Raw genomic sequence first — 26517 nt, 5'->3', positions numbered from 1 at the left:
ACTGTATGTCAAAAGCATAATGCCCAGGGAAATTTAAGACCCAAAAGAGGTCATTTCCCCACACCTCCCCATCCATTCCATACGATACACATGGATTTCATTCAATTACACAAACATCAGCAACTTGAGTACACACTGGTGATAATAGATGTATTCTCAAAGTGGCCTGAAATCTATTCAGTGAAAAAGGCCGATGCAATAACAGTAGCCAAATGTCTGTGCAATCACTACATTCCAACATATGGAATACCAAGTCTAATAAGATCTGATAATGGCACACACTTTGTGAATGAAGTTATATCGAAAGTCTCTGAAGCTTTAGGTTTCAGCATAAAACATCACTGTTCCTACCACGCGCAAAGCGCGGGATTGGTAGAAAGAACAAATGGCACAATAAAGCAGAGACTCAGAAAGTGCATGGAGGAAACTGGTCGCCCATGGCCTGAATGCATAGGGTTAGTTAAAATGTGGATGAGACTGACACAGGGCTCAAACAAACTAACACCTTTCGAAATAGTGCATGGGCGACCCTTCCCCCTCCCCATTACCAGTGAGCCAATAGATAAATCCATAAGAGAAACAACCCTAGCAGAATGGATGACAAAGCTGCTGGAAAATAAAGAAATAATACTGAACAATCAACTGCCGAGTAATTCTCTTCCAGTCTCTTCCAGGTTGAAACCAGGCGACTGGATCCTAATCAGAGTACTCCAAAGGAAAAACTGGACCTCTCCGAGGTGGGAGGGGCCATACCAAGTACTCCTTACAACACCCACAGCCTGCAAAATTGCGGAACGACCGTCCTGGATCCACCAAAGCCACTGTAAGAAAGTGAGTGACAACCCAGACGCTTAGACACCGGTTCCCCTGAGTCTCTAGGTGATCTGTTGGTGAAGGAAAGGGCTGTTTGGGTATAACCCGCCCTTTACCTTCTCGCTGGCAGTCAACTCACCAGAGGTTTTAGGTGTACTAGGTCGCCATGAAGAAATTTGTCCTCATAGTGGCTGGCATAGCGCTCCTAGTGAGCCTACTGATACTCACCTGGAAGGACGAAGTCCCACAGCACCACCTGCAGAAAAAATGGTCGTATGACAACTCACACCTGAAGGAGATAGACAAAGAACACAACCACCCATGGCTGAACAATGCGTGGTACAGGTATGTGCACGACAGAGTACATGAGGAAGGCAATGCCACAAACTGCTACGTCTGCTCACATCTGTCCACAACAGCACTCCATGCCACGGTGTATGGAAAACCCCCGACCAAGGCTGAAGCCCTCTGCATATATGACAAGGCCATTACCGGGAACTGCTCGTCACCAGGAAAACCTGTAATGGTAATAGGCGGATCCATAAAGGACCGGAACAGTAACACATGCCACAATACTACACAATATATAGTCCCACAGAGTGTGAAGGCTCTAATCTACAACATAACAAACTGCACCCACCAGTACCCAAACATAAACTACACCTGTGACACAGCCTACTGGGTGCATATGAACGTCAGCCACAAACAACTGAAATCATTCTCAGTTGTCTTGCCACCCGACATACAACACCCAGTGTGTTTTAACTTCACAGGAGAAACCGGCCAGACAGGTACGCCCCAGGGTCTGAAGAAATTAGGAAAAAACGGAAACTGCTCCATGATCCTGACGGCACCAGACTGGCATGGCAACGGCTCATCAACAGGTACATACTGGGTGCAGGGCGCAGCCTGGGCGTGTGGCCAGAAAGTCTATTTCATGCTACCACCAAACAGCGCCGGACTCTGCGCCCCTGTTCTGGTATCGGACCACACCTTCAAAATTACAGCGGAACCACATCAGACGAGACGCAAGAGGAGCGCTACTGACGTGCAACCTCACGACTCGATCTGGGGAACTGACGTACCAGACGAATTCAAGCTATGGACCAAAGGACAAAAAGTAATGCTTTCTCTATTCCCATGGGCAGGTAATGCCAAAAACATGTTGAGGATAGAGACACTTGACTACCGGTTCGGACTGTTCCTCAACGCTTCCACGAAGATCAATAAGGCTCAGAACGAAGAAATCGATGCAGTGCGCATAACAATAATGCAACACCGAGTCGCATTGGACATGATACTAGCCGAAAAAGGAGGCTTATGTGTGCTCTTTAACACGACTTGCTGCACATACATTCCTGACAATGTGCACTCCAGCAATATGACTGGACGTGCTGCGACAACTGAGTCAAGCTCAACGGCAGGACTACATCACTGGTGAAGAGGACTTCTTAGTGGGTCATGGAAGACGTTGCTCATGAAAGGACTGGTACTCGTTGGAGTACTGCTCATACTCCTTTGCTTATTCTCAACATGCATATTGCCCTGTGTCCACAGAATGGTAAACAATATGTTCACCACAAAACTACTAGCATATGTCTCCCTACCCCAATACGAACCACAAGCAGAGATTGAACTCGAAGAAGATGAATTTTAACTGATGATCATGTATGTTTTCACCAAATGATACACTAGTTGAAAATGCTCGTGCAAGTGACTAGTAGTTGAAATACATAAACATATATGAACAACAGCAGGGAATGTTAAGAGTTTTTGAATATATTACTACATATATTGCTCATATACTCATAATCGTGCAAGTATTAAAGATAGTACAGAGTGTTCACATATTTTCTATTTGTCGCCCTAAACGCCTTATCTGGTAAAACAGGACGTGCTGTCTATGTCTCTCTGCAAAGATAGCAGCCACACACACACTCTCACACACACACACACACTGACTGATGTGTGAAGCTTGAAAGCATTTTCCTCTTATTTTCGTTTGCTATGTGCATTTGTTTACCAATGGAAGTGTTGATCATGGGGTCCTCAGCTTTTATATGATATATCTGAATGTAATGTAACTGCTTCTTGGTATAAATAAAGCTGGCTGCAAACGCCTCGGCGTGAGTATTTCGATCACTCACCCGTGCACGCAGTCTTGTTGAATCTTTCTGACTGTTTTGTATTCCTTCATTGTATTTAAAATGTCTCAAACCACTGACAACAATGAAGAAGTTACTATGTTACGGGTCCCAAGGATGAAGACCTCGATGACAAATATGTTACCTGTAAAAGCAGGTGAAGAGCAGAGTAAGGAAGACACGATGCGTCTCTGCTTTCCTCCAGAACGTGTCTGAGTCTGATTTATTTCACACAAATAAATGCTATAAAACACTAAACATGAGCTTTCAATATACTGTTCAGCTGGTTCCTCATTCACATCAATTACATTTACTTATTTCACAACATCAGTGAAATATACTCTTTTTAACTGGTTCAGTTTCTCAAGTTCACACTTCTTTCCATAACAGCTACATCCTTTTATCATATCAATAAACACATCACATTGTCTTCTGCAGTGTCTTACTGGCTAAACAGTTATATTCAATAACAGCATTGGTAAATACATTACATTTGTTCCCTCCAGTAATTTACTGGCAAAATCACTATTTAGTGCATCATGAAACACAGCTTGTTTAATCAACCCATGAATGCCTCTGTTAGCTACACAGAGTTGCTCAGAGTGCTTGTGTTACACTAGCTAATCTACTCAGTCACTTTAACAGAACTATTAACATTCACATCTCACAGAACTGATTTGATTGGAGCATTACAACACGTTTGCACAGAGCATAGGAGCGCACTGACTCTGCTTCACGAGCGCTCCACCTAACGAGCGGGCTCGCGGTGCGGTCGCGCGGGACACTCCTCTGGTTTTCTCCCGTGTTTACATATAAATAACTTTGGCGGACCGCCTTAACTCTCCCATTCACATTAACGTGGGTAACCATGGTGACAATAAACAACATTTTCGGTGCGAGCACCATGTACCGACCTGTAAAAGCAGGTGAAGAGCAGAGTAAGGAAGACACGACGCGTCTCTGCTTTCCTCCAGAACGTGTCTGAGGAAGCAGCGGAAGGTGGACTCCACTTACTGCTCCCCGAAACCCCGGAGCAAGCACCAAAGTTCCGCCCTCACTGCTTTCTAACATAAAATGAATCCCTGTTACATGGATTTTCTATCCTCTTAAAGAAACTGAAAATAAATACATATAGCAATGAAAAATGTCCCGTTACATGAGTGTTTTACACAAAATAATATTCATGTGGTCATTCCCTCACAGGGGTGCCACAACTACACTGCTGTTTTGACAGAGACACAGTGTGTTTATCTAACTTGGCTGAAGCCAAAGTTCTCCAGACAAATTCAGTCTGTTTCTGCCAAGTGTGAACTCACTGGATGAGCGCCAGATACACAGAATCAAAAAGGGATAAATTACTTTTCTTATGTCATGTTCCCGTCACAAACTGGCTCAAGGAGAGGGGAAGCAGGAGTCCACAGATGAAATGTTCCTATAAATAAAGTGGAATTTATTCTAACTTTACCAAAACTTCAACACATCAAATACAAGCAGCTCAGCAGGGAGTGGATGTGTGTTGCATGTGCCAGGTGGATGCAGAGAGAGGCCAGGGCCACGTTCAAACCTGAACACGCTGCACAGTGTTTTGTTCCATTTGTTAGGGATGAATGAAATGCTTCCTTGAAAGGATGTGTGCAGTCACCAGTGGGCGTGGAAGCATGTGCGCCCTCATTTGGTGGGTGTGCAAGAAAAGTCCTCCTGTCACACAGCAATGCCTACATAAATCACACCACTCTGCTTAAAATAATAATGTTTAGTGAAGCAGGTGAAGCAAAGGGCTGCTTTTAATAGGCTGGGAGACCCAGGTGTGCTGCTTTAGCTGCTGAGCCTCTTATGACAGAACAGCGGAGAGTGGTAAGAAGGGAGGAGGGGGTCTGGCTGTGTTTGTGAACGATAGATGGTGTAACTCTGGGCATTTATCTATCAAAGAGACGCTATGCTGTAAGGACGTTGAGCTGCTAGCGGTTAGCATGAGTCCGTACTATCTACCACGAGAGTTTACACACGTGATTATGATAGCTGTGTATGTCCCGCCCTCTGCTAACGCTGCAGCAGCCTGTGAGGTCCTGCACACTGTAACCAGCAGACTCCAAACACAGCACCCTCAGGCCCTTTTCCTGATCTCTGGGGACTTTAAAGATGATGTAACCATTTAATTATGGTTACATAATTAATTATGTAATTAATTATGCAAAATGCAAAACGCTCAGCTGTGTCTCCAATCAAAGCTCTGTAACTTCAGAGGTGATGTTCATATGTTGACTAATGGTTTTCTTTCATTTTTGATGTACTGCAGAATATTTGTGAAGGAAACGGTTTCCAGGGCCTAATCCGTGGATCGACTTCCTTCAAGGCGTGGACGTCTATCAGCAGAGAATGTCCCTTAGTCTGTAACACAGTCAAATATATTCTCAAGCAATATTCAAGCATGCCATTCAGCGTGTTAGTACGAGCTCGGGAGCAGCTTGGGAGAACAAGAAAACAGAGACTGCTTCAGGTTGTCTTCCCAAATTGACTCAACTTTATTCACAAGTCCAACAGTTTATATAGAGGGTAAAATTCATGAGACAGCAGATTCTCAGTTTAAACCAGTACAGACCAAGATAAGGGAGCGTCTTCCTGCCCTTGGGTGAAGAAGCATCCTTTGTGTAGTTTATTAGTTCAGATACAATTGTGATTATCTCAGCGACATATTTTCAAGGCACAAAACAAAGAGTTCTTACATTAGTGAAATCTGAAACAAACCATTTGGCCTACAACAGGCATCTCCTAAAAGATTAAGAAACTAATGTAGCTGAGGGAGTGATCTCTGTGATATTTCAACCTTGTACCAGCCTGTGATTCTCACACATCAATTCTTGGGTCAAAGAGAAAAATAACTAAAACAAAGGGGCCTTATTGAATGACAGAGTTTTCCTGCATAATGTCACTATAAAACAATATCCAGTAAATGCTCCCATGGTACTAAAATACCTAACAGTTCCACTCTTTTTTTATTTATTTTTATTTTTTTTAAAATAATAACTCAAATAGAAAGGAAAAATCACAAATGTAATAACATAATATAAAAAGCAAATCATAAAATGTAATAGTTCACAACCTAATGTTCAATATACACATCAGGAACATCATTGGTAACATCTGGCACATCCTCAGGATCAATTTGTGCTAATTGCAAATACATTGAAGTAGCTGTACTGGTAGCTATATGGGTTATCATTGAGCGTACACAGGGTATCACACAACAGGCAATAATCATCAAAAACAAAATAATACATGCTACAACTGTTAGAAAGGCTATAATTAGTTCCTTCCATTTCCCAAACGTGTCCTGCATCCACTTGTCTAGCCACTGACCGTGACCTGTATTGGCTCTTAGTTCTATTTGCAATGCTTCAAGTTTATTCATAGCTTGTGTGAATGAACCGTCAGGGGCGGTATTATTGGGAATAAAAGTACAACAAACATCTTTAAACATAGCACAAACACCTCCTTTCTCAGCTAACAGCATATCTAAGGCCATTCTATTTTGCATGGTCATTAAGGAGGTAGCAGACATCTGTTCTCCTAGGGCTTTAACCCTTTAAGACCTACCATAGAACCAAGTCCGCCAGAGCTTATATTATATTTTTACATGCTGTGGAGCCATTTTTGGGAGCACTTCAAGTTGCTATACATCAATACAACCATTATAGCCCAAACTTTAATAATATGTCTGCATTAGGTGCATAGTAATCACATAAATTGCAAAAAAGTGCAATAAACTACAAAAAAATTGAAAATCGTTTTTGTTTTTTTAACATATATTTCTAGTTAGAGAAATTTAAGAGGCTCATCCCTCAAAACTGTAAATACAAAAAAGTTGCACAAACTAGTTTCCCACCACAGGAAATTTATTTTGAGTGTCTTCATAGTTTTATTTTTGAAATACACCAATTTTTATATACTGCAGGAAAAACAAAAATAAATATTATAGTGCAAATTTGCAAAATAACAGCATATGCATCAAAATAAACTATTTCCAGCAGTGCAATATGAGTCCTAAGCATCCCAGAAACGACACAGAAAGTCATAAACTCAAACATAACTTTTTAAAACACAAGTATAGGCTCATAAGGCCCCGGTCGTAAAAAAAACTACATTTCCGCAAAATGACGTCACTTCCGGTTTCGGGCAGGTCATGCGGTCATGTGATAGTTCGCGCTGATGGACATAGGAAGTGTTACAAACAGCTGATCGGATCGGCGAAGCGTGTTTCTGGAATATCATGTTTTTGTTGCTGCAAGTGATTTTTATGCAGTTTTTGCAAAGCTATATGTGGAAGGAAACTGTGACCTAGGACAAGCTGATGGCATAAGATGTAAGTACAACTCCTCCAGTTTCATATGCAAAAAAAATGATTGCGCTAGCTTACGTGGTTGCAGAGCTACCGGGATTTAAAAATAGTTACGCAAAACAGAGCGTGCCCGCTCCGATCGGCTGTAAAGGGTTAAGGGCCGTATTGGTCAGATTGGTGTGTCTCTGCTGATTGTAATAAACATAATTGATCCAGCCTACATTTTTGTTTACCTGTATCCACGGTAGTATTGAGGCGAACCCTGCTGATATTTCTCCTTGTGCCTTTAATTCATTTGGTATCCCGCGTGGAACTCCTATAGCATCTATGTAAACGTTATGTGAATAAGCGGAGCGTTTCGTACGTCTGCTGGATACAGGCAGATCCGAGGTTTGTTGTATCAGTAGTTCTTGAGCTAAAGTTACTAGACCGCAGGTACCGGTCCAATTAACAGGTAAAGCTAATCTAAGAGTATTATTGCACATCCAATAAGCATGTGGGATTGGTCTGGTCAGGCGCGAAGCTGTAAAGCCTTTTAATATGCCTCCCCAGTACGAGTCGTTCAGTGTGTTGGGCGAATGCAGGATTGTTGAGTTATCTGAATGCGTACTTATATATGCATATATATAAAAAGGCATATGTCTATATTGTGTCCTGTCGACACTCGCTGCTAGCCATGTTTCGTTACAGCGTGCTCCTGGAGAGTCAGAAAAGAATGTATATTTTTGTGCGTCATAATTCATGTTTTCAAGTTTTGGTCGGTGTATGCATGTCATCAAGATATTTGGGTGATGGCGCGTCTGTTTTGGGGGCGAAAGAGGTTCAGTGCGGTCTTCGGGGCGCTTCATTGGGTTGCAGGGGTGGGTAGAGTCGTTAATCATGCTAACATCCTTACTAGAGACTTGTCCTGTGTATATGAGTAAACAATCTAAAGGACTTAGTTCTACTCGCACCGCTTCAATCAGGGTTACTGTTAAGGGCCCCTTTTTATCATTTTTGAATAGCATCTTTATTAAGGGAAAACCTGAAATTGGATATCCCACTATTACCTGTTCTGGATTACCCTTTGAACAGACATAACAGTTACTGTTTCCTAAGTCACGAGCGGCTATTCTGGCATTTTCATACCAGGCGTTAGTTCCTGTTCTAGGGGGTGCATAAGATGGTTTATTGGTGGTGTCTGTGTTGCTTTCTACTGATTTTAGAGAACGTGACGAGTGTACTAGGTGGGTGTCTTGCCAAGTGGAGCATGAGGTATTGTCAGCAAAATGTGGCTTGCAGAAATGTGAACAGGGTTGCAGTTTACAATACGAAATAGTAAATAAAAATCCTAAGGTTAATGCAGTAAATATGATTAATAACCTAAATATATAAAAAACACAGTTCTTCAGTTGTCTCCTGGCCTGGTCCCAGGTTCGAGAGACCCCGTATAAGCGTCGTGTGATGACAATGGGCATTTCATTTTCTCCATTATCAGGATGAAACGAGTCTATCTTTATCAGGTTAGACATTGTGTGGTACTCTAGGCTTTCTGTTCCTGCTGGATGTTCGAGTACCTTGTTGTTGTTCAGGCGGGGGATCAAAGGGCTTTCTGAGTCTTGGCTCTTTCAGGCGTTGTGTGTTAATCAGTGATTGTGTGTGTGTAGGTGTATTGGATCCGGGCGTTGGCTCGCCTGAGTCGTCATCTACTTGATCCGACGCCTTAGGTGGTTTGGTGGGGCTGGTCTTAACCCTGCTGGCATGAATCCACTGAGGTTGTCCGTCTGTTAGGATGCTGGTTCTCGTCACTGCAAGTACAGTCTGGGGGCTGGAACACGCGGCCTCCCTGAGTGCCCTTGGTTTTAGCGACTTTACCAACACCGCATCTCCTGGTTTCCACGGATGGGTTGGATCTATGGAAGGGAGAGGCTGAGAGAGACAAACTTTCTGATAGTTATTATTCAGTGTTTCTACCAGGCTATGAACATAGTCAGACAATGCAGTGTCTATGTCCCCTTCCAATAGCGGTGCCCCCCTGGAGGCTGACCATGGTGTTGAAAACGGTCTTCCCATGATTATTTCAAATGGAGATAATTTGGTTGCTGCGGATGGAGTCATTCTAATCTCGCAGAGGATTTGAGGAAGTAGTGTGATCCAGGTCATTCCTGTTTCTATCATTGCTTTAGTCAGGCGATTTTTTATGGTCCTATTCATTCTTTCTACAACTCCTGAACTCTGAGGATGGTATGGCACATGATATTTCCAGTCTATTGCTAGAGTTTTAGCACACTTTTGAATTACTTCTGATGTGAATGAAGGTCCTCTATCACTGTTAATTTGGTGAGGTATTCCAAATCTGGGTATTATTTCATTGCACAACTTTTGACAGACTACTTCTGCAGTTTCTTTTGATGTTGGATAAGCTTCTACCCGTTTACTAAATTGGTTCACTATTACCAATAAGTACTTGATGCTTCCTTGTGCTGGCATGTGTGTAAAATCAATTTGTAATGTATGAAATGGGAAATCTGGTTGTGGTAAATGCTGATGTTTTGCTTTTGGTTTTCCTACATTAGTTCGTGCACATGTTAGACAGGTTGCTAATATGCGTTTTACTGCGTGTGATGTTTTCTCGATTAGAAATCTTGATTTTATTGCTCCTATTACCCCTCTTTGTCCGACATGACTCACACCGTGAAAATGGCGGACAAGGATTGGCAGTAGTGACGATGGGAGGGCAATCAAACCCTCAAGGTTTTTGTATAAGCCGTCTCTGTTATCTAAGGTACAATCATTACTTTCCCAGTAAGTGTAATCTAAGGCAGAGGCTTGCTCTTGTATGAATTTTAGGTCAACATTTGTTTCTAAATAGTCTGGGAGTGTGACAAGTGGCAGCTGTAAAGGCAAAGATAATACTTCCTTTCTGGGTGGTTGCTGTGAGGCAGCAGCTGCTTTCGCGGTTACGTCTGCAAGAGCATTTCCCACTGCTTCGTCTGTGTCAGCCGTGCTGTGCCCCTTCGTTTTAACAACTGCAATTGCCGATGGCAGCTGTATAGCCTGCAAAAGTCTTTGAACAAGATCAGAATTAGCGATTGATTTTCCATCAGCAGATGTGAATCCTCTTTGTCTCCACAATGTGCCAAAGTCATGCACCACACCGAATGCATAACGGCTATCAGTGTAAATTGTTACCCGCTTATCCACATGTAGCTCACAGGCGCGTATTAAAGCCATGAGCTCTGCTTTTTGTGCTGAGTGAAATGGTAATGAGTGAGCCTCTAGTATGATGTCAGGCAATGTCACCACCGAATAGCCACAAAGAAATGAGTTGTCATTTGGTTTTGAACAGGACCCGTCCACATAAACAATGACTGAGTCTGGGATTGGTGTCTGCTCTAAGTCTGGGCGTGGTGCTGTGGATTCCTGTATACGTGTCATACAATCATGATCGTCAGGGTCGTCTGAACCATCCTGTCGGTCAGAGGAACACAGCATACGAATGAGTAAGTGTGCTGGCGAATTGGGTGTGCTGCTTGCTTTTATAGTGAGATTTGCTGTTGAAGTCAGTGTAGCTTCATAACCTGAGCGACGTTGTGCGGTCATATGTTGTGTAGTTATGTTTGCTAGAATGGTCGTGACCTGGTGATTGGTGTGTAGAATAGTGTCATGTGAGAGTGTGAGCTTCTCGCAGTCCCTTATCATGATAGAGCAAGCTGCTACTGCTCTCAGGCAGGCCGGCATCCCCTGAACTACTGCTGGCAGCACCTTTGAGTAGAAGGCTACTGGACGGTAGCCACAGCCATGCTCTTGGGCCAATACACCTGCACAGGTTGTGCCGTTCTCTGTGACGTACAGGTGGAACGGTAAGTGGTAGTCAGGCAGACCCAAACAAGGGGCGGAGGTCAGCGCTCCCTTTAATGCATTGAAAGAGGCAGTCATTTCTGTTGACCACAGTATTCGAGGAGGCTTGTCTTTTTTGCAGCATTCACGCAGAATGTGGTCATGAAAAGAACAGTCTGGTATCCACTGTCTGCAATAGTTCACCATGCCTAGGAAGGACAGCATTTCCTTCTGTGTAGTGGGCTTAGGGACAGAGGTCACAGCTTTGACCCTGTCTGCAGTCATGGAACGTTGTCCGTGAGACAGTGTGAATCCCAAATATTGAACAGAAGTCTGACAGTACTGCATTTTCTTTGCTGATGCTTTGTGGCCAGTCTGTTGGAGGTGCTGGAGTAGCATGTGTGTGGCAGTTTGACATAGTTTTCCACTTTCAGCACAGAGGAGGAGATCATCTACATACTGGATCAGAGTACAGCCCTCTGGAGGAATGAAGCCGTCCAGGGTAGCACGTACCACCATTGAGAAAGCCGCAGGGCTGTCTACCATGCCTCTGGGTAAGCGAGTCCATGTGTACTGCTTATCTCTATGTGTAAAAGCAAATATCGGCTGTCTGTCCTCATGCACAGGTACTGAGAAAAAGGCGGAGCACAAATCCACCACAGTAAAATGTGTGGCTGTTGCTGGAATAGATGTCAGTATGCTGGGAACGTCTGGGACGAGAGGTGGCAGAGGCATAATGACTGCATTAATTTGCCTTAAGTCTTGTGTGAAACGCCATATGCCAGGTTTGTTAGGCTTTGGCACAGGATTGACAGGAGTATTATATGGAGATACTGTGGGCTTTATTACTCCAGCTGTCAATAAATCTCCTATGATGATGTCTAAGGCTGCGGCTTTTTCAGCGGAAATGGGATATTGCTTGACATATACCGGCTTGTTGTTTTTCAGCTGAGCATGATAAGGTGTACAGTCAATAAATCCTACATCATTCTCACCTCTTGACCATAATGTCATGTTTTGATATTCAGCTCTGACAGCAGAGATAGTACAGTGTATGGGGTAGGTTAGATCTATGTGTCGACATGGTGCAGTAATGTCATAGCCTATGTCTGAGTTATGTGACAAAACCACTGTTCGGCCTTCACTGGTGTGAGCAGTTATCATGTTGTTGAACAGTGTGAGAGAAACAAATATGTGGCTTCCAGGCATGGGGTTACCTGGTAACGGTGTTTGCACATGTTTTTGACACAGAGTGTGACGTGGGGTACCAGTCAGATGGATATTGAGTTCATTCTCTGCTGAGGCGTCCAGCTGACACAGAGGCTGTTCCTTCTCCATGGTGTCGGTGCATAGGGCAGAGAAAACATAGCTGTTATCAGTATCTGCAAACATTTCACCCTTTGTGTTAAATGAAATACACAAGTTCATTTTTGCCATTAAATCTCTGCCTAATAGATTCACAGGCGAGTTTGGAATAATTATGAATGGATGATATGTAATTTCGTCTGGTTTTGGGCCCCAGCGTGTCTTTAGAGAATGAGTTTTGGGGCATTGCACTAGAGTTCCGTTTATTCCCATGGTGTTGATGCACACAGAGGAAACAGGCCCACTATAGAATTTTCCAGACAGTGAACTTTTAGTGGCTCCACTGTCAACTAAAAAGGAATAAATCTTTTCACCTATTTCTATATCTAACATGGGCAAGCTTTCTGTGTTACGGGACAATTGCAAATGCAGCATCGTGTGTAGTGCTTCACACCGTCCCTCATCCTCACCTGGGCCTCCCTATTGTTGGTCCAGTCTTTTGTTATCATATGGGTGGGGATTAAAATGTGGATTATAAGGTTGCTGCCTAAGTGCAAAGGGGCCATTATTTTGATGTGATTCCTGTCTGCGTTGCCAGTTACCTTGTCTGTAAGAGCTCTGCTGACGCCTAGTGGCAGGAGCTGGTTCTGTGTTTTGTGGTTGAGACCTACGTGCTGCTGATTTGCATTCCCTCCTCCAGTGTCCTTTTTTTCCACAATAAAAACATACGTCTCCACTCCTATCTCTCCTTCTGAGATCTCCCTGCTGCGCTTGTTGAGGGGGCGGGGCCCCTGCATACATCATTTTTTCACTTTCCTCTGAGCCTTCAACATCAAAATTCAACATTATTTTAACACTTTTAGCCTTCGTGCTGTTAGGGAAAAGATCTGCACCAGCTTTTGTTTTGACAAGTGTGATAAAGTTCTTTATTTTCATGTCATAGAGATTATCAGTGGCAGTCAGCTTCAATAGTTGTGAACATTCTGGATGAATATTGTTTAAGAATGTTGTTATGAAAATCTGATCATTTCCTCCTTCAGGCATGCATGCCTCATTAGTCCAGCAGTGCATGAAACGTTTCATAAACACTAGAATAGATTCATCTGGCTTTTGCTTGCACATGGTTACTGCATTTAAATCAATTTTATCTCTAGACATTGTGAGCAGAAATTTCTTTAGATTTTGAAAAAAGGCTGTGATTTTGTCATCGTTTATCCACAAAAACGAGGTGGTGTTGGCTGCTTGGTCATTTTTAGGGTCATTTTTCCTCTACTTCTTCAATAAGCTGAGATTCAGTCACACCTGGAATTCGTTGACATAATATATATCTATAGTCAGGCCCACCCAAGTGGTGGTATCTGGTACTTCTCTGTAATGCAGAAACAAAGGCTGTAGGATTTTGTAGAGGATCGGGAAGTTCTTTAATGGTTGCTGCTAACTCTGAAATTTTAGGGGGTTGAATGCAACACATGTCCCCTATTATCATGAACGGAAGGGAGGGGCTGACGTCATTAAATTGTGATCCCTGCTTTTCTTTATAACGGGTGTTTTTGTGGGGGCCCTCTTGAGTTTTTTCCTCTTTTTTCTGCTTTAAGTAGTTCCTTATTAAATTTCTGGTGTTAGTTATTGCTTTTGGCACAGTTAAACCATTCGCTACTCTAGTGTGGCGCTGAACATGATTATCTATGACGGAAACGGCTTCCTGCAGTTCAGCTTCCGTACGTTCAGTTAAAGGGTCTTTCATGATTTCCTCACACTCTGCCATTAACTGTTTTGTTTGCTTTTTATGTTCCTGTAACTCTCTTTCTCGTTCAGTGTATTCTCGTTCCTGTCTTTGATCTAGGTTAAACCAGTCATCTTCTTCTGATTTAGGTGTCATTTCAGTGCCTTCCTCACTCTTTTGGGATTCTGCTGTTATATCAGGATATACGCGCTGATGACGTGCAGCTGCCGCAGCAGCTATTAATTCTGTCTTTTCATCATAAGGCGGCGGAGCCGTAGGTTGAACGCATGGGCATATAAGGCTAGTTTTTTCTACAGTGGATTTACTAGAGCCTACACTGGCTTGATTTAAAGCATTTACGTCTGGCTCGGGTCCCTTTTTCCATAGCGGTAGCATGCGATTGATCACATTACGACATTCTATCATATATTTTTTACAGGACTTTTTAATCAGCCTACTTTCCTTATCACAAATAGTATTTAACATTTCTACTGACCTGTTTTCTGGCGATAATCATTCGGGATAGGGCTCCGGAAATACATTAGGATGCATTAAACTTATAGTTCTTAAGTTCGAGACGAAATCAGTCACGTAAGCACTTCCGCATGTTCTGGATACGTAATCATGGAAGTCTTCATTGATTCGCGAACGTGGGTTGCACGTAAGCGGAAGTGGGAGTCGTACGGAGCCGCTATTTGTGATTTTATATTTTATTTTTTTGGGTTTTACAGTTAATTTTGATTTTTTATCGGACCCGTCTAAGGTCTTTGAATTATTCTGACCCATGGTCAGTGATTTCCAGAGGGGTTTAGTCGCTTGAAGGATTTAAGTTAGTTTTTATTGCTGTGGCACACCTGAGGTTACTTGATTTTTTTTTGCTAGCAATTTTATCTTTTTAGTGAGCAACTTCTCACTTTTTAACGAGCAACTTCTCGTTTTATGACCCCAGGCAACTTCCTGTGTCCTTTCTGCTGGTGAGCAACTTCTTAGTTTATGACAACAGGCAACTTCCTGTGTTTCTATGTGGGCCACTAACGAAGGCTCCTCAGCGTATCCCACTTGTTACTATGTGGGCCACTGAAGAAGGCCTCGTCAGCGTATCCCGTTTCTATGTGGATCACTGAGAAAGGCATAACACAGTCTTATAAAATAAAAGACACGTGCCTACCTTCGTCAGGATCCCACTTCTGACACCAAAATTGAAGGAAACGGTTTCCAGGGCCTAATCCGTGGATCGACTTCCTTCAAGGCGTGGACGTCTATCAGCAGAGAATGTACCTTCACCTATCAGCAGAGAATGTCCCTTAGTCTGTAACACAGTCAAATATATTCTCAAGCAATATTCAAGCATGCCATTCAGCGTGTTAGTACGAGCTCGGGAGCAGCTTGGGAGAACAAGAAAACAGAGACTGCTTCAGGTTGTCTTCCCAAATTGACTCAACTTTATTCACAAGTACAACAGTTTATATAGAGGGTAAAATTCATGAGACAGCAGATTATCAGTTTAAACCAGTACAGACCAAGATAAGGGAGCGTCTTCCTGCCCTTGGGTGAAGAAGCATCCTTTGTGTAGTTTATTAGTTCAGATACAATTGTGATTATCTCAGCGACATATTTTCAAGGCACAAAACAAAGAGTTCTTACATTAGTGAAATCTGAAACAAACCATTTGGCCACAACTCCTAAAAGATTAAGAAACTAATGTAGCTGAGGGAGTGATCTCTGTGGTATTTCAACCTTGTACCAGCCTGTGATTCTCACACATCAATTCTTGGGTCAAAGAGAAAAATAACTAAAACAAAGGGGCCTTATTGAATGACAGAGTTTTCCTGCATAATGTCACTATAAAACAATATCCAGTAAATGCTCCCATGGTACTAAAATACATAACAGATACCAGCATTGGGATCAATACTACAACACACAATCACATGTGTCCACGTGATGCAGTTTGAAGAGCAATCAGATGTCTCTGTATGAGGAGGCGGGGTCACAGGAGGTTCACAGAAACTCTGCAGCAGCATCATCAGCTCACATGGAAACTTTGATGATTCACTTCTGTGGTGTTTTTACAGAAACACGTCACAAAATTAGCTCCACCTGTTTTGTGAGCTTTGAGTTTCTTGTCTTCATCCTGGATTCTTGTGTTGCTGTTTTTACACACAGCAGATATTTCCTGGTTGCTTCCTTGATGACCACATGAAGCTTTCTGAAGCTTGGATTGAAAACGCTTCATTACTCAAAGCTTTCCAACACAGGCCTCTGTGCTGCCATCTGGTGGACAAACATGTGAAGTGCAGCGTGAAGCTACAAATGAAACTGCTTCAGCTACGTTTATATATAACATACTATAACCTATATAATGTGGAGATCAGGGAAATTATTTTGTTGCTACTGTTAATAATCATCATCATTACCATTGCATTAATAATATAATCTACAGCATTGATATTGCATTCAGATGTTTAAACATTTTGGTACCCAATTAGCCTTTACTACAGGTGCAGTTATAACCACTTTAAACTGTTGAGTTGAATCTATGATCTTAAATGCTTTTGAATGCTTGTTATAATCTTAAGTGTGTATGGGCTGATTCTGTTGATTCTGAGTACACTCTGTGCAAAGTCTTGACAGGAAACTGCAGGTTTGCAGAGCGTGCTTTTGCAAAAGTGAAACTAAAAGCAGAGTGTAAGTGCAGCTTATTCTGAGGAGCTGTTTGGATGATGCTATTTGAATAACCAGGTTGTTCATTATTATCTTTTATACTTTTATATTCTTTTATTAAGCTTCTAGTAGAGGTTCTTGATTAAAACATTTATTCAATATACTACATATATAGTTTTAGTAAACTGCTAACACATGTGAGAGTGGCCTCTGTTTGACTGCGAGCGTTAGTAGGTGAGAGGTGACACAGAGTGCCAAGTGAGGTCGTGACACACACACACACATAGTAGATACATTCAGTTATAGGTGAGAGGTTAATCATGTTTGCTTGCAACTGCGGGCGTGCAGAAGTGGTATCTTACTGCAGAGCATGGTCTGTGGTTTTGGAGAAGCGGCAGTCAAAAGGTTGACAGGAAACATCTGCCATGAAGATAGAGATAATGTTCTTTTCAAACTGTCTTAAAAGTCATTGTGGTTTTGATCTGACGTATGTATGTATGTATCTGTGTGACGTTGAAGGGGCGTCATTAAATTCAAACCCCGATGGTATAAAATATCTGTTTATGCTTTGATTAGTCGGAGATCAGCGCTGTCTGCGTACGGCGCTGGTCCCCCCACGCGTGTGTTCATTAAAATCAATTGTTTGACCAAGCTCTTCTGGACCTGGTTGTTTGTACTCTCCTTCCTCAATATTTGAACCTTAACAATAACTATATGTATAGTGTATCATGTAGGTTTTAGAGCTGGGGGTAGAACTGCTGATGGCCTGGTTGTTATTTATGTTCCCCATGGTTCACCAGCTCTCACACAACATCAGCACCAATGATCCACGTCCTTATAAACCTCTGAATCAGGTCCTGAAGCAGTGACGTCCTGAGTGAAGACCTCACTGATCACATGACTCTGGTCACCTGGACTCAGTGTTTCTGAAGCAGTGTGCTGGGTTTTTAAAAATACGTGGCTGCTGCCTGATGTTGGGCCCACAGAGGAAGACGACTCACTCGCTCTTCTTCACTTCCTCCTTAAACATGTGGAAGGAGAGCAAAGTGCTGCCAGACTCTTATTTCTGACAGGAACAGAAGAAACCACAGCAAACTGTTCCAGTTCTTCATCTTCATCACAATCTGTTTATTTCTGATGGTGTCTTCAGTCTGAGGTTTGAAGTTTCCATGTCTGTGTGATGTGTGGTGTGAAGGCTGCTGGTTAAACTGGGACTCACTGTTTAAAGCACTGAGTGCTCATAGAGAGATGCTCCATGAGTCCCAGTACAGACTACAAACATGGTGGAAACTTAGCTTTGATATCCACACACTCTGCACGTCTGTGAGTAACTGTGATGAAGATGTGCAGAGATCTGTGTCCAAACAGGAGAAAGACTGTAAAGACTCTGTGCTTCTAACAGCCTCTGTTAACATATGTGAGGCTGTTTGTTGTTGTTGCCATGGAGCTTTGCACTGTTTGGGTCAGCAGGTCATGTGATCAGGTTTGTTCTGCTGGACGATGGTTCAGTGTCAGGTTTGTTTGCATTCATCAATAAATATCTAAATAAATCAAAGACTCCATGTTTGTTCTTTCATCATGTGACCTCTGCTCATCCATCTCTGTGTGTATCAGGATACATTTGGTTCATAATACACAGAAAAATCAGAGTTATTACCTGTAATAAATGTGAAAGATTCCTGCAGTGATAACCAGGCAGGACTGAAACACATCCAAGCTGTCACCACGGTAACAGCACCGTCCATCCACAGGTGAGGGGAGGAGCAAAAAGAGGGACTTTCACCCTTTTATACTAAAAACACTCAACTAATGTTTCTAATATGAAACAAATAAGCCCACATTAATGTGAGCGTTTATTAAATAATAATAATCATGATTTCCTCCTGATCTCATTTCCACAGCAGAGAAAACTGTGGTGTATATTGAGGTGGAGGGTGTGGTCTGTGGCTCAGGTGTAGAGTGAGGGTGGGGTGCACCACAGCAGCATGCTGGGACTGCTGAGGGTGGAGGAGGGAGTGATGATGACATCAGAGCTGCAGCACAGAGACCAGTGAACACACAGTCTGTTCATCTTTGCATAGATACAATATACAGCACAATATTGAATGACAGACACGCTGTGGGAGCTTCCACAGATACACTGACGTCAGCATCCAGAGTCCTCCTGCTGCTCCCCCCTCAGAGCCCCGTGATCAGCACCAACACATTCAGTTAGATGACAGAGTCCAGCTGCAGCTAGAATCAGCTCCCCTCTGTGAACAACAGCACAGCGTCAGTGTTTCACACTCAGTGAAAGGAGGAAACAGCAGAAGAACACCATGTGTGCTACGTTTCCCAGGACACACTACAAACTGCACAAATACAGAGCAGCACGTGGAAGGACCTGCAGCTGCATTTACAGAGAAAAGACAGCGTGATGTCCTGTATGGACAGGTGGAAGGAACCAAGTCCTCAGCTGGAACACTCGTGTTTGTCCACACACAGGAAACACAGCAGGAAACTTCCTCACAGAAGTGCAGCTCATGGATAACACACTTCCTGTTAGTCAGAATGAGGCTGCAGCCAAACACAGAAAGGTGTTTTTGTCCAGATGAGCCCAGAGAAGAAACACGAGTGTTCACAGACATCAGAAGCTCAGAGAGGTGAAACATGAGGTTGGAGTCCTCGTCAGCATCTAGAAGAGCTGCTGTGAAACCCTGAGTACTCATGACAGACTCTGATGGCACAAACACATCATGATTCAAACAGAAAGACAAACATGGAGCTCCTGATCCTCCTGCATGAGAACAAGCTGACATGAGCGCTGTGTCTGAGAGTGTCTCCCTGTCACAGTGACAATAACACAGCTGCTGCTCACAGTCATTAAACTGACCTGAGGTCAGCTGTGCTCCTTACATATGAACCATGTGACCTCACATCAGTGCTGTGGATGACTGTAGTCATAGAAGAGTAGAGCTGTAGCAGGTGGTGTGAGGAGGAGGTGGTGTATTCTAGTTAACGCAGTACTGAAACACTCCAGCAGAGGGCGCTGTTAAGTCCTTATTGTAACACAGTTACTGTGTCCAGTTAGACTTCATACATAATCTGCACTTATTTCCATCAGACATGCTGTCAGTAAATGATTGGTTTCTATTAATTCTACTTCCTGTTGACTAGTTTGATGACAGTGAAACAATCACAGCTGATTGTGTGATGATGTAAACTGTCACTGTTACATTCAGTGTGTGTGACATCATGTTAGTGCAGGCTGATAACAGCCTGGTTCTGTTAGAAACACATGAACGTGTCCATAGATCAGTGTGTGTTTAACATGAGAGCTTCAGCCCTGCTGATGTGTTAAATAAAGACATGCAGGAAAACTGATGAGACTCTGAAATAACTCTTTATATTTATAATGTAACTCTGCATCAAAAGAACAACAAAGGATCCCAGACAGGTTTCTGTGAACAAAGACCATTCTGATGTTTCTGTGTTTCTAACAGTTTGACATTATTAGTAAACAGACTGCAGTGAGCAGCATTTATAAAGAGCTTATATATAAAGATATGACAGCTGTTTGACAAGTTTATCACTCTGTGTTTGGACCTGATCAGTCCAGCTGTTTACTTGAAACATGTTCATTTACCTGTTCTGTTATATTCATGTTCTTGTCTCTGTTGAAAACACATTTTAATGTCCCTCAGATTTTTCTCCCAGATGAATAAATATAAAAATGACACAAACTGACTGCAGCTACTTTTTGTCCTTTCTGTCAGAAACCTTCATGTGACTCATGAGAGACACGTTTCAGCTGTTTGTGACAGATCAGAGGCCAACAAGTCATTTATAACACTTTCCATCATTGTTGAGCACAAACACATGTTGACACAGCAGCGGGGCCGCAGTGAGAGTCAGAGCGAGGAGATCAAAACTCCTGTTTGACCACAGCCTCAGTTTGTTCCTGCACTTCAAACACTTCCTGTTGTTGACTGGGTGGAGTCAGGAAGCCAGCGAGGCCCTGCAGGACTGAGCCTGCAGACTGGGACGTGCTCTGTGATGGAGATCAACAGCATCACTGACTGTTTCTGTGAGGACACCATCATCCCAGCAGGGCTGTTTCCCAACAACAAGCCCTGGACCATCAGAGACCTGAAGCTGCTGCTGAATGAAAGAAGAGGATCTTCAGGTCTGGAACAAGGACCAGCTGAGAGTGTTAATAACGTTACTAATGTTCAGCTACACTTTACTAGGTCACATCTGTGACACACGTCACTTAAATAAAGAAGGAAATATTGGCTCTGTTTTATCTGCTGGGCCCAAAAGTGACTCCTGTATTTAAACTGCTGTGAAGAACTTGTTGGTCTATAATATGTGAAACATGTGTCAAATGTCTCCATCATGAAAGATATCAGGTCATCTTGAGCCACAAAAACATTCCTATCATGAGGTAGAAGCTGGAGTCAGTTTGTTGCAGACGTTTATATATCCGATATTTATCCAGTTAAAAGCTGAAATTCAAAAACATCTTTTCCAGAGTCGTCTGTCCAAGAGGAGCAGAAGCTGCAACAAATATAACAACAGTTATTTAAGGCTGTTTTAAACGGCCACAAAGGAGCAGATTGGTTATAATGCAGCTGCTTCAGAGGAACAAACGCTGTTTTTATTTCATGTGTAACACCTTTCAATGATGTGTTGACTAAAGTCTATTGACCAGTATAAGTAAAGACATCACACACACATGGAAACACTGAAACCTGTTTGTGGTGCAGCAGCGGTCCCAGCTGCTGGCCTTTATCTAGACTGGGTCGGCTGCTGATCTCAATATAATCAATGTTTAAAGTTCTCAGTGTTTCTGTGTTGCTGCGTATAGGATCTCCCAGCATCATCACTGTGCTGTCCAATCATTGTGTGCGAGGTTACCCTTATAGTGCGATGTGTGTTTGCACAAAGAGAAGCATGTGTGTCAAATATAAATAAGTACAGAACAGAAACAGCTGCTCGTTTCTTCTGTTTAGAGTCAAGTTAGTGTTTTGTGTCTTTGTTTGAGGCCTGATGTCGAGCAGAGGTGTGTGTAACTGCACTGGTCTGTTATATGTGTGAAGTGTGTGCTTCTCTTCAGCATCATCTTTGTCACTGCTGATTCCTTTGTGTCATCCTGTGTTGAGAAGAGAGAACAGTTATAACGGAGGAGCAAAAGGAAGCCCTGAAATCTGCATCCAACAAGGAAGTGTTGGCTCACCAGTGATCCCAGCAGAGCCACTGGTTTGGCTCCAGTTGTTATAGATTCAATGATGTTGTTCCTACAGATACATGTCAGCATCTTTATTGAATTTTATATGAAGTAGAAATGGTGTCATTAGGAGAAGAAGAGGAGAACAAGTACGGCGAGGAGGCAGCAGCTCTTAAAGATGAAACAGCAGCTCAGCCCTGAGCTCAGAGAGCTGCACATGAAAAAGCTCCTCAAGCAGATCCTGTCAGAGGTTTGTCATCAACAGGAGGAACTGTTCACATCATAGGATGAAGATGCTGTCAGCTGGATGAAGAAGGTTATTTAATGCAAACGTTCACACTGAAGTCAAATTGTTGTCGTGTTGAACAGATTCATGTACTGATCATCTCCAGAAGGTTAGAAGAGCTTCAATGAATCATTAGAAACAACTTACAGCTGCACAGCTGTGTCAAACACATCTGTGTGTCATTGTGGGATTGTTGTGTTTCTACATGTGACACACGTCTAAAACATGCACACAATCTGAACACAAACAGGGACTTATGTGTTCCCACAGCCAGATGCTGAGAGCCATTTCCTTGTAGTCCTGTGTCTACATACATGAACCATTAGATGTTATTGGAATGATTGTCAGCTTTGATAGTTTCATGTGTGTTTAGCTGGACGCTGTTTGATCCTCGACATGTTTAAAGGTGTCCAGTCCTGAGACACTGGGGCTGGAAACAGCTGTGATGTCATTGGACTGTCACACAGACAGAAGTGCATGAAGTGAGCAGCCGAGGAGCCGCTGATGTTTTGGATTCAACAGCATTTGAAAGGTCGACACAGACACATTTGCACACAGAAAGCTGAATCTGTCATATGCCACAGTGAACTCACTGTTCAGTGTTTTTCAGGAAGCTTCTTAACTGCCTCTGCTGCCAAACAAGCAGCTGATGTCCTTGAGAAGAAGCTGAAGAAGTCTTCAACAACAAATACAGGAAGTGGACTTTCAAATACTAGATTCACTTTAGACTCACAGAGAAATGACTCAACCAGCTGTGTTTGATTGACTCCTTGCTGAGGAGGCAGGTGAAGCAGGTGGAGCTGTTGTGATGCTGGCAGAGGGTGTGTCTTAGTAACTGTGTGAGGCAGAACTGGATCCAACATTGTGGATGTGTTGATGTTGGAGCCATTAAGAGTCTCTGGCCACACTGTAGGATTTCCCTTTGATCCACTGTGGGGGCATTTTGGAGTCTGTCAGTGAAACTCTTCATGTTTGTGTTTGACTCCAGTTTATAGAAACAGAGAAATGTGTCATGCTTTTGTTCGGCCTCCACAAATACACACATTTGTTCATTGGTTGGACTTTTTGGAAGGAGACACATTGAAAACCATGTTAATAAGATCTTGTTGTTTCCTGTGGATCCGACACAGAGAGTGGACTTCAGACAGAAACCGTGGAAGAGATTTTAGAGGCCGTGTGTGGCAACAGGAAGTTTCTGTGTGTTTGCTGATCTTACATGTGGAAAACAACACGTGATGTTTGTGAAGTCCTACAATGATCATTGTTCTCACAGCATTTTGAGTGGGAACAGTTCAAACTGGGAGTAGTGGGAGTTATTTACTGATTGAAACAAGCTGAATGTTTCTGTGACGATGAAGATCAGCAGCTCAGCTGATCAATGAACTGACATCTATCAGTCGTTTCATGAGATGAAGTCATCAGCAGACATTTGTTCTGACTGTGTGATGAATGTCAGAACGTCAGGGCTCTGCTTTAGTCACTGCTTGATGATCATTGGCTCATTGTTGAATCCAGGGGCCCAGTCTGACCTCTGAACTTTGCTGCAGGTCTTCTGTGTTATCTCCACTTTCATGTCTGATCTTCTGCTGTATCGTCCAAAATAAACATCTGGATCATTTCCAACACTTCAGCAGATCTTTAGTTTGGGCAGTGCAGCACAAAATAACACATATTGTACTATACTGCCCACTTCCTGATCTTATTGGATCTGTGTGTGAGGTTGGTGAAGGAAACACATGTTTACTGAGTGAGTCGCTGCCATTAGGAACTAGTTTTTATATCACAGCCTGGAAATCACACAGGACCATTTCTGCAAGTGAAAAGTCGTCATTGGAGGAAAATAATTATGTAGTTTTTTTTGCCTGTCCCGTTTAGCTCGTTTTATTATTATTATTATTTGAATTATTGTCTAAAGACGAAGAACGATGCCCAACGGATTTACTTCACCAAATGGTCCATTTGATTCACCTTTTATTGTTTATTTTATTTTCACTTGTTAAATACGGGACAGACTTGACTGGGGAAAAGAAAGAGGGAAAGAAAAACAGCGGGGAAGAGGGACGGTGATAAAGGGCAAAAAACCAACATAACAAACAGACAAAAAATACATCCATCGATCACCTGGTATCTCACTATTTTTGACTTTTCTGAGCCTGTCAAGTCCTTCTTTTGACCCATTTTACCAAAGGAAAGGACGTTGCCTAATAATTCTCCACACCTGATATAGGGTGTTGATGTCATTAGACCACACCCCTTCTCATTACAGAGATGCACATCACCTAATATGCTTAATTGGTAGTAGGCTTTCGAGCCTATACAGCTTGGAGTAAGACAACATGCATGAAGAGGATGATGTGGACAAAATACTCATTTGCCTAATACACTCAAAAAAAAATATAAACGCAACACCTTTGTTACTGCTCCCATTCCCCATGGGATGGACGTAGAGACCTAAAATTCATTCCAGATACACAATATAACCATCCCTCCCAAACAGTGGTCACAAATCAGTCCAAATGTGTGGTAGTGGGCACATCTGCCATATTGAAATAATCCATCCCACCTCACAGGTGTGCCACATCAGGATGCTGATCTGACATCATGAGTAGTGCACAGGTGTACCTCAGACTGCCCACAACAAAAGGCCACCCTGGAATGTGCAGTTTTTTGCGCTATTGGGGGTCTGGGGACCCAGAACCGGTCAGTATCTGGTGTGACCACCATTTGCCTCATGCAGTGCAACACATCGTCGCATGGAGTCTATCAGATTGTCAATTGTGGCCTGTGGAATGTTGGTCCACTCCACTTCAATGGCTGTGCGAGGTTGTTGGATATTCGTGGGAACTGGTACACGCTTTCGTATACGCCGGTCAAGCACATCCCGAACATGCTCAATGGGTGACATGTCCGGTGAGTATGCTGGCCATGCAAGAACTGGGACATTCTCAGCTGCCATCTGCCCTGAACAATGTGAACCATGATTCATCCGTGAAGCGCACACCTCTCCAACGTGCCAGACGCCATCGAATGTGAGCATTTGCCCACACAAGTCTGTTACGGCGACGAGCTGGAGTCAGGTCAAGACCCCGATGAGGACGACGGGCATGCAGTTGAGCGTCCCTGACAGTTTGTGCAGAAATTGTTTGGTTGTGCAAACCAATTGTTCCAGCAGCTGTCTGGGTGGCTGGTCTCAGACGATCTTGGAGGTGAACCTGCTGGATGTGGAGGTCCTGGGCTGGTGTGGTTACACGAGGTCTGCGGTTGTGAGGCCGGTTGGATGTGCTGCCATATTCTCTGAAACGCCTGTGGAGACGGCTTATGGTTGAGAAATGAACATTCAATGCACGGGCGACAGATCTGGTTGACATTCCTGCTGTCAGCATGCCAATTGCACGCTCCCTCATTGCTTGTGGCATCTGTGGCATTTTGCTGTGAGACAAAACTGCACATTCCAGGGTGGCCTTTTGTTGTGGGCAGTCTGAGGTACACCTGTGCACTACTCATGATGTCAGATCAGCATCCTGATGTGGCACACCTGTGAGGTGGGATGGATTATCTCAATATAGCAGATGTGCCCACTACCACACATTTGGACTGATTTGTGACCACTGTTTGGGAGGGATGGTTATATTGTGTATCTGGAATGAATTTTAGGTCTCTACGTCCATCCCATGGGGAATGGGAGCAGTAACAAAGGTGTTGCCTTTATATTTTTGTTGAGTGTAATTCTGCACTCCCTGTATACGATCTGCATGAAACTTAACTACTTAACACGTCTCAGTTCTTGTTGAGATGATGTGATACAGTCTAGTAAGAGTGGTTCGCTGCCAGATCACTCACAATTACACAAGATCAGGTGAGATTTCAGACCGAGGGAAAATCACTGGGGTGATCGCAGGAAGAGGCAGAAAAGCACAGACGTGCTGGACCTCACAGTCATTTGGAAAAGGTAAGAATGAATCTGTCTTCATTCATCTACATGGAAATATATCACCAACAAACAAGCCAATAATACAACCAAATCACTCCCAGTTCAAGACTTTGGTTATTTACAACATTTGAAACATACTGTGTAGCTCAGTCAAAACAGCCCCAAACCAAGTGAAAGTGCTGAAAGGGAAAAGATCATGATTAACGATTTATTTAAACTCATAACTGGGGGCAGCAGCTGAGCTTTGTGAGCTGCAGCTTAAAACATGTAACCATGCTTTCAGCGTG

General features: G+C 43.0%; 1 protein-coding gene across 1 annotated transcript; it reads right to left on the bottom strand.

The window, feature by feature from the left end:
• Positions 1-9019: 9019 nt before the first annotated feature.
• On the bottom strand, positions 9020-20732 carry LOC120725795. The gene is made up of 5 exons (XM_040018840.1): positions 20730-20732; positions 19430-19437; positions 17602-17604; positions 9740-12897; positions 9020-9185 (listed from the first exon to the last, which is right to left on the bottom strand). The coding sequence occupies exons 4-5, from the start codon at positions 12850-12852 to the stop codon at positions 9020-9022; spliced, it is 3279 nt and encodes a 1092-aa protein (XP_039874774.1). The 5' UTR covers positions 12853-12897; positions 17602-17604; positions 19430-19437; positions 20730-20732.
• Between the last annotated feature and the right edge of the window lie 5785 nt (positions 20733-26517).

The sequence above is a fragment of the Simochromis diagramma genome, unplaced genomic scaffold (genome assembly GCF_900408965.1).
Source record: "Simochromis diagramma unplaced genomic scaffold, fSimDia1.1 OVJJ01000731.1, whole genome shotgun sequence".
In the NCBI taxonomy this organism is placed as follows: domain Eukaryota; kingdom Metazoa; phylum Chordata; class Actinopteri; order Cichliformes; family Cichlidae; genus Simochromis; species Simochromis diagramma.
The sequence above is the reverse complement of the archived record's forward strand: the minus strand, read 5'-3'. Positions and strand labels throughout refer to the sequence as shown.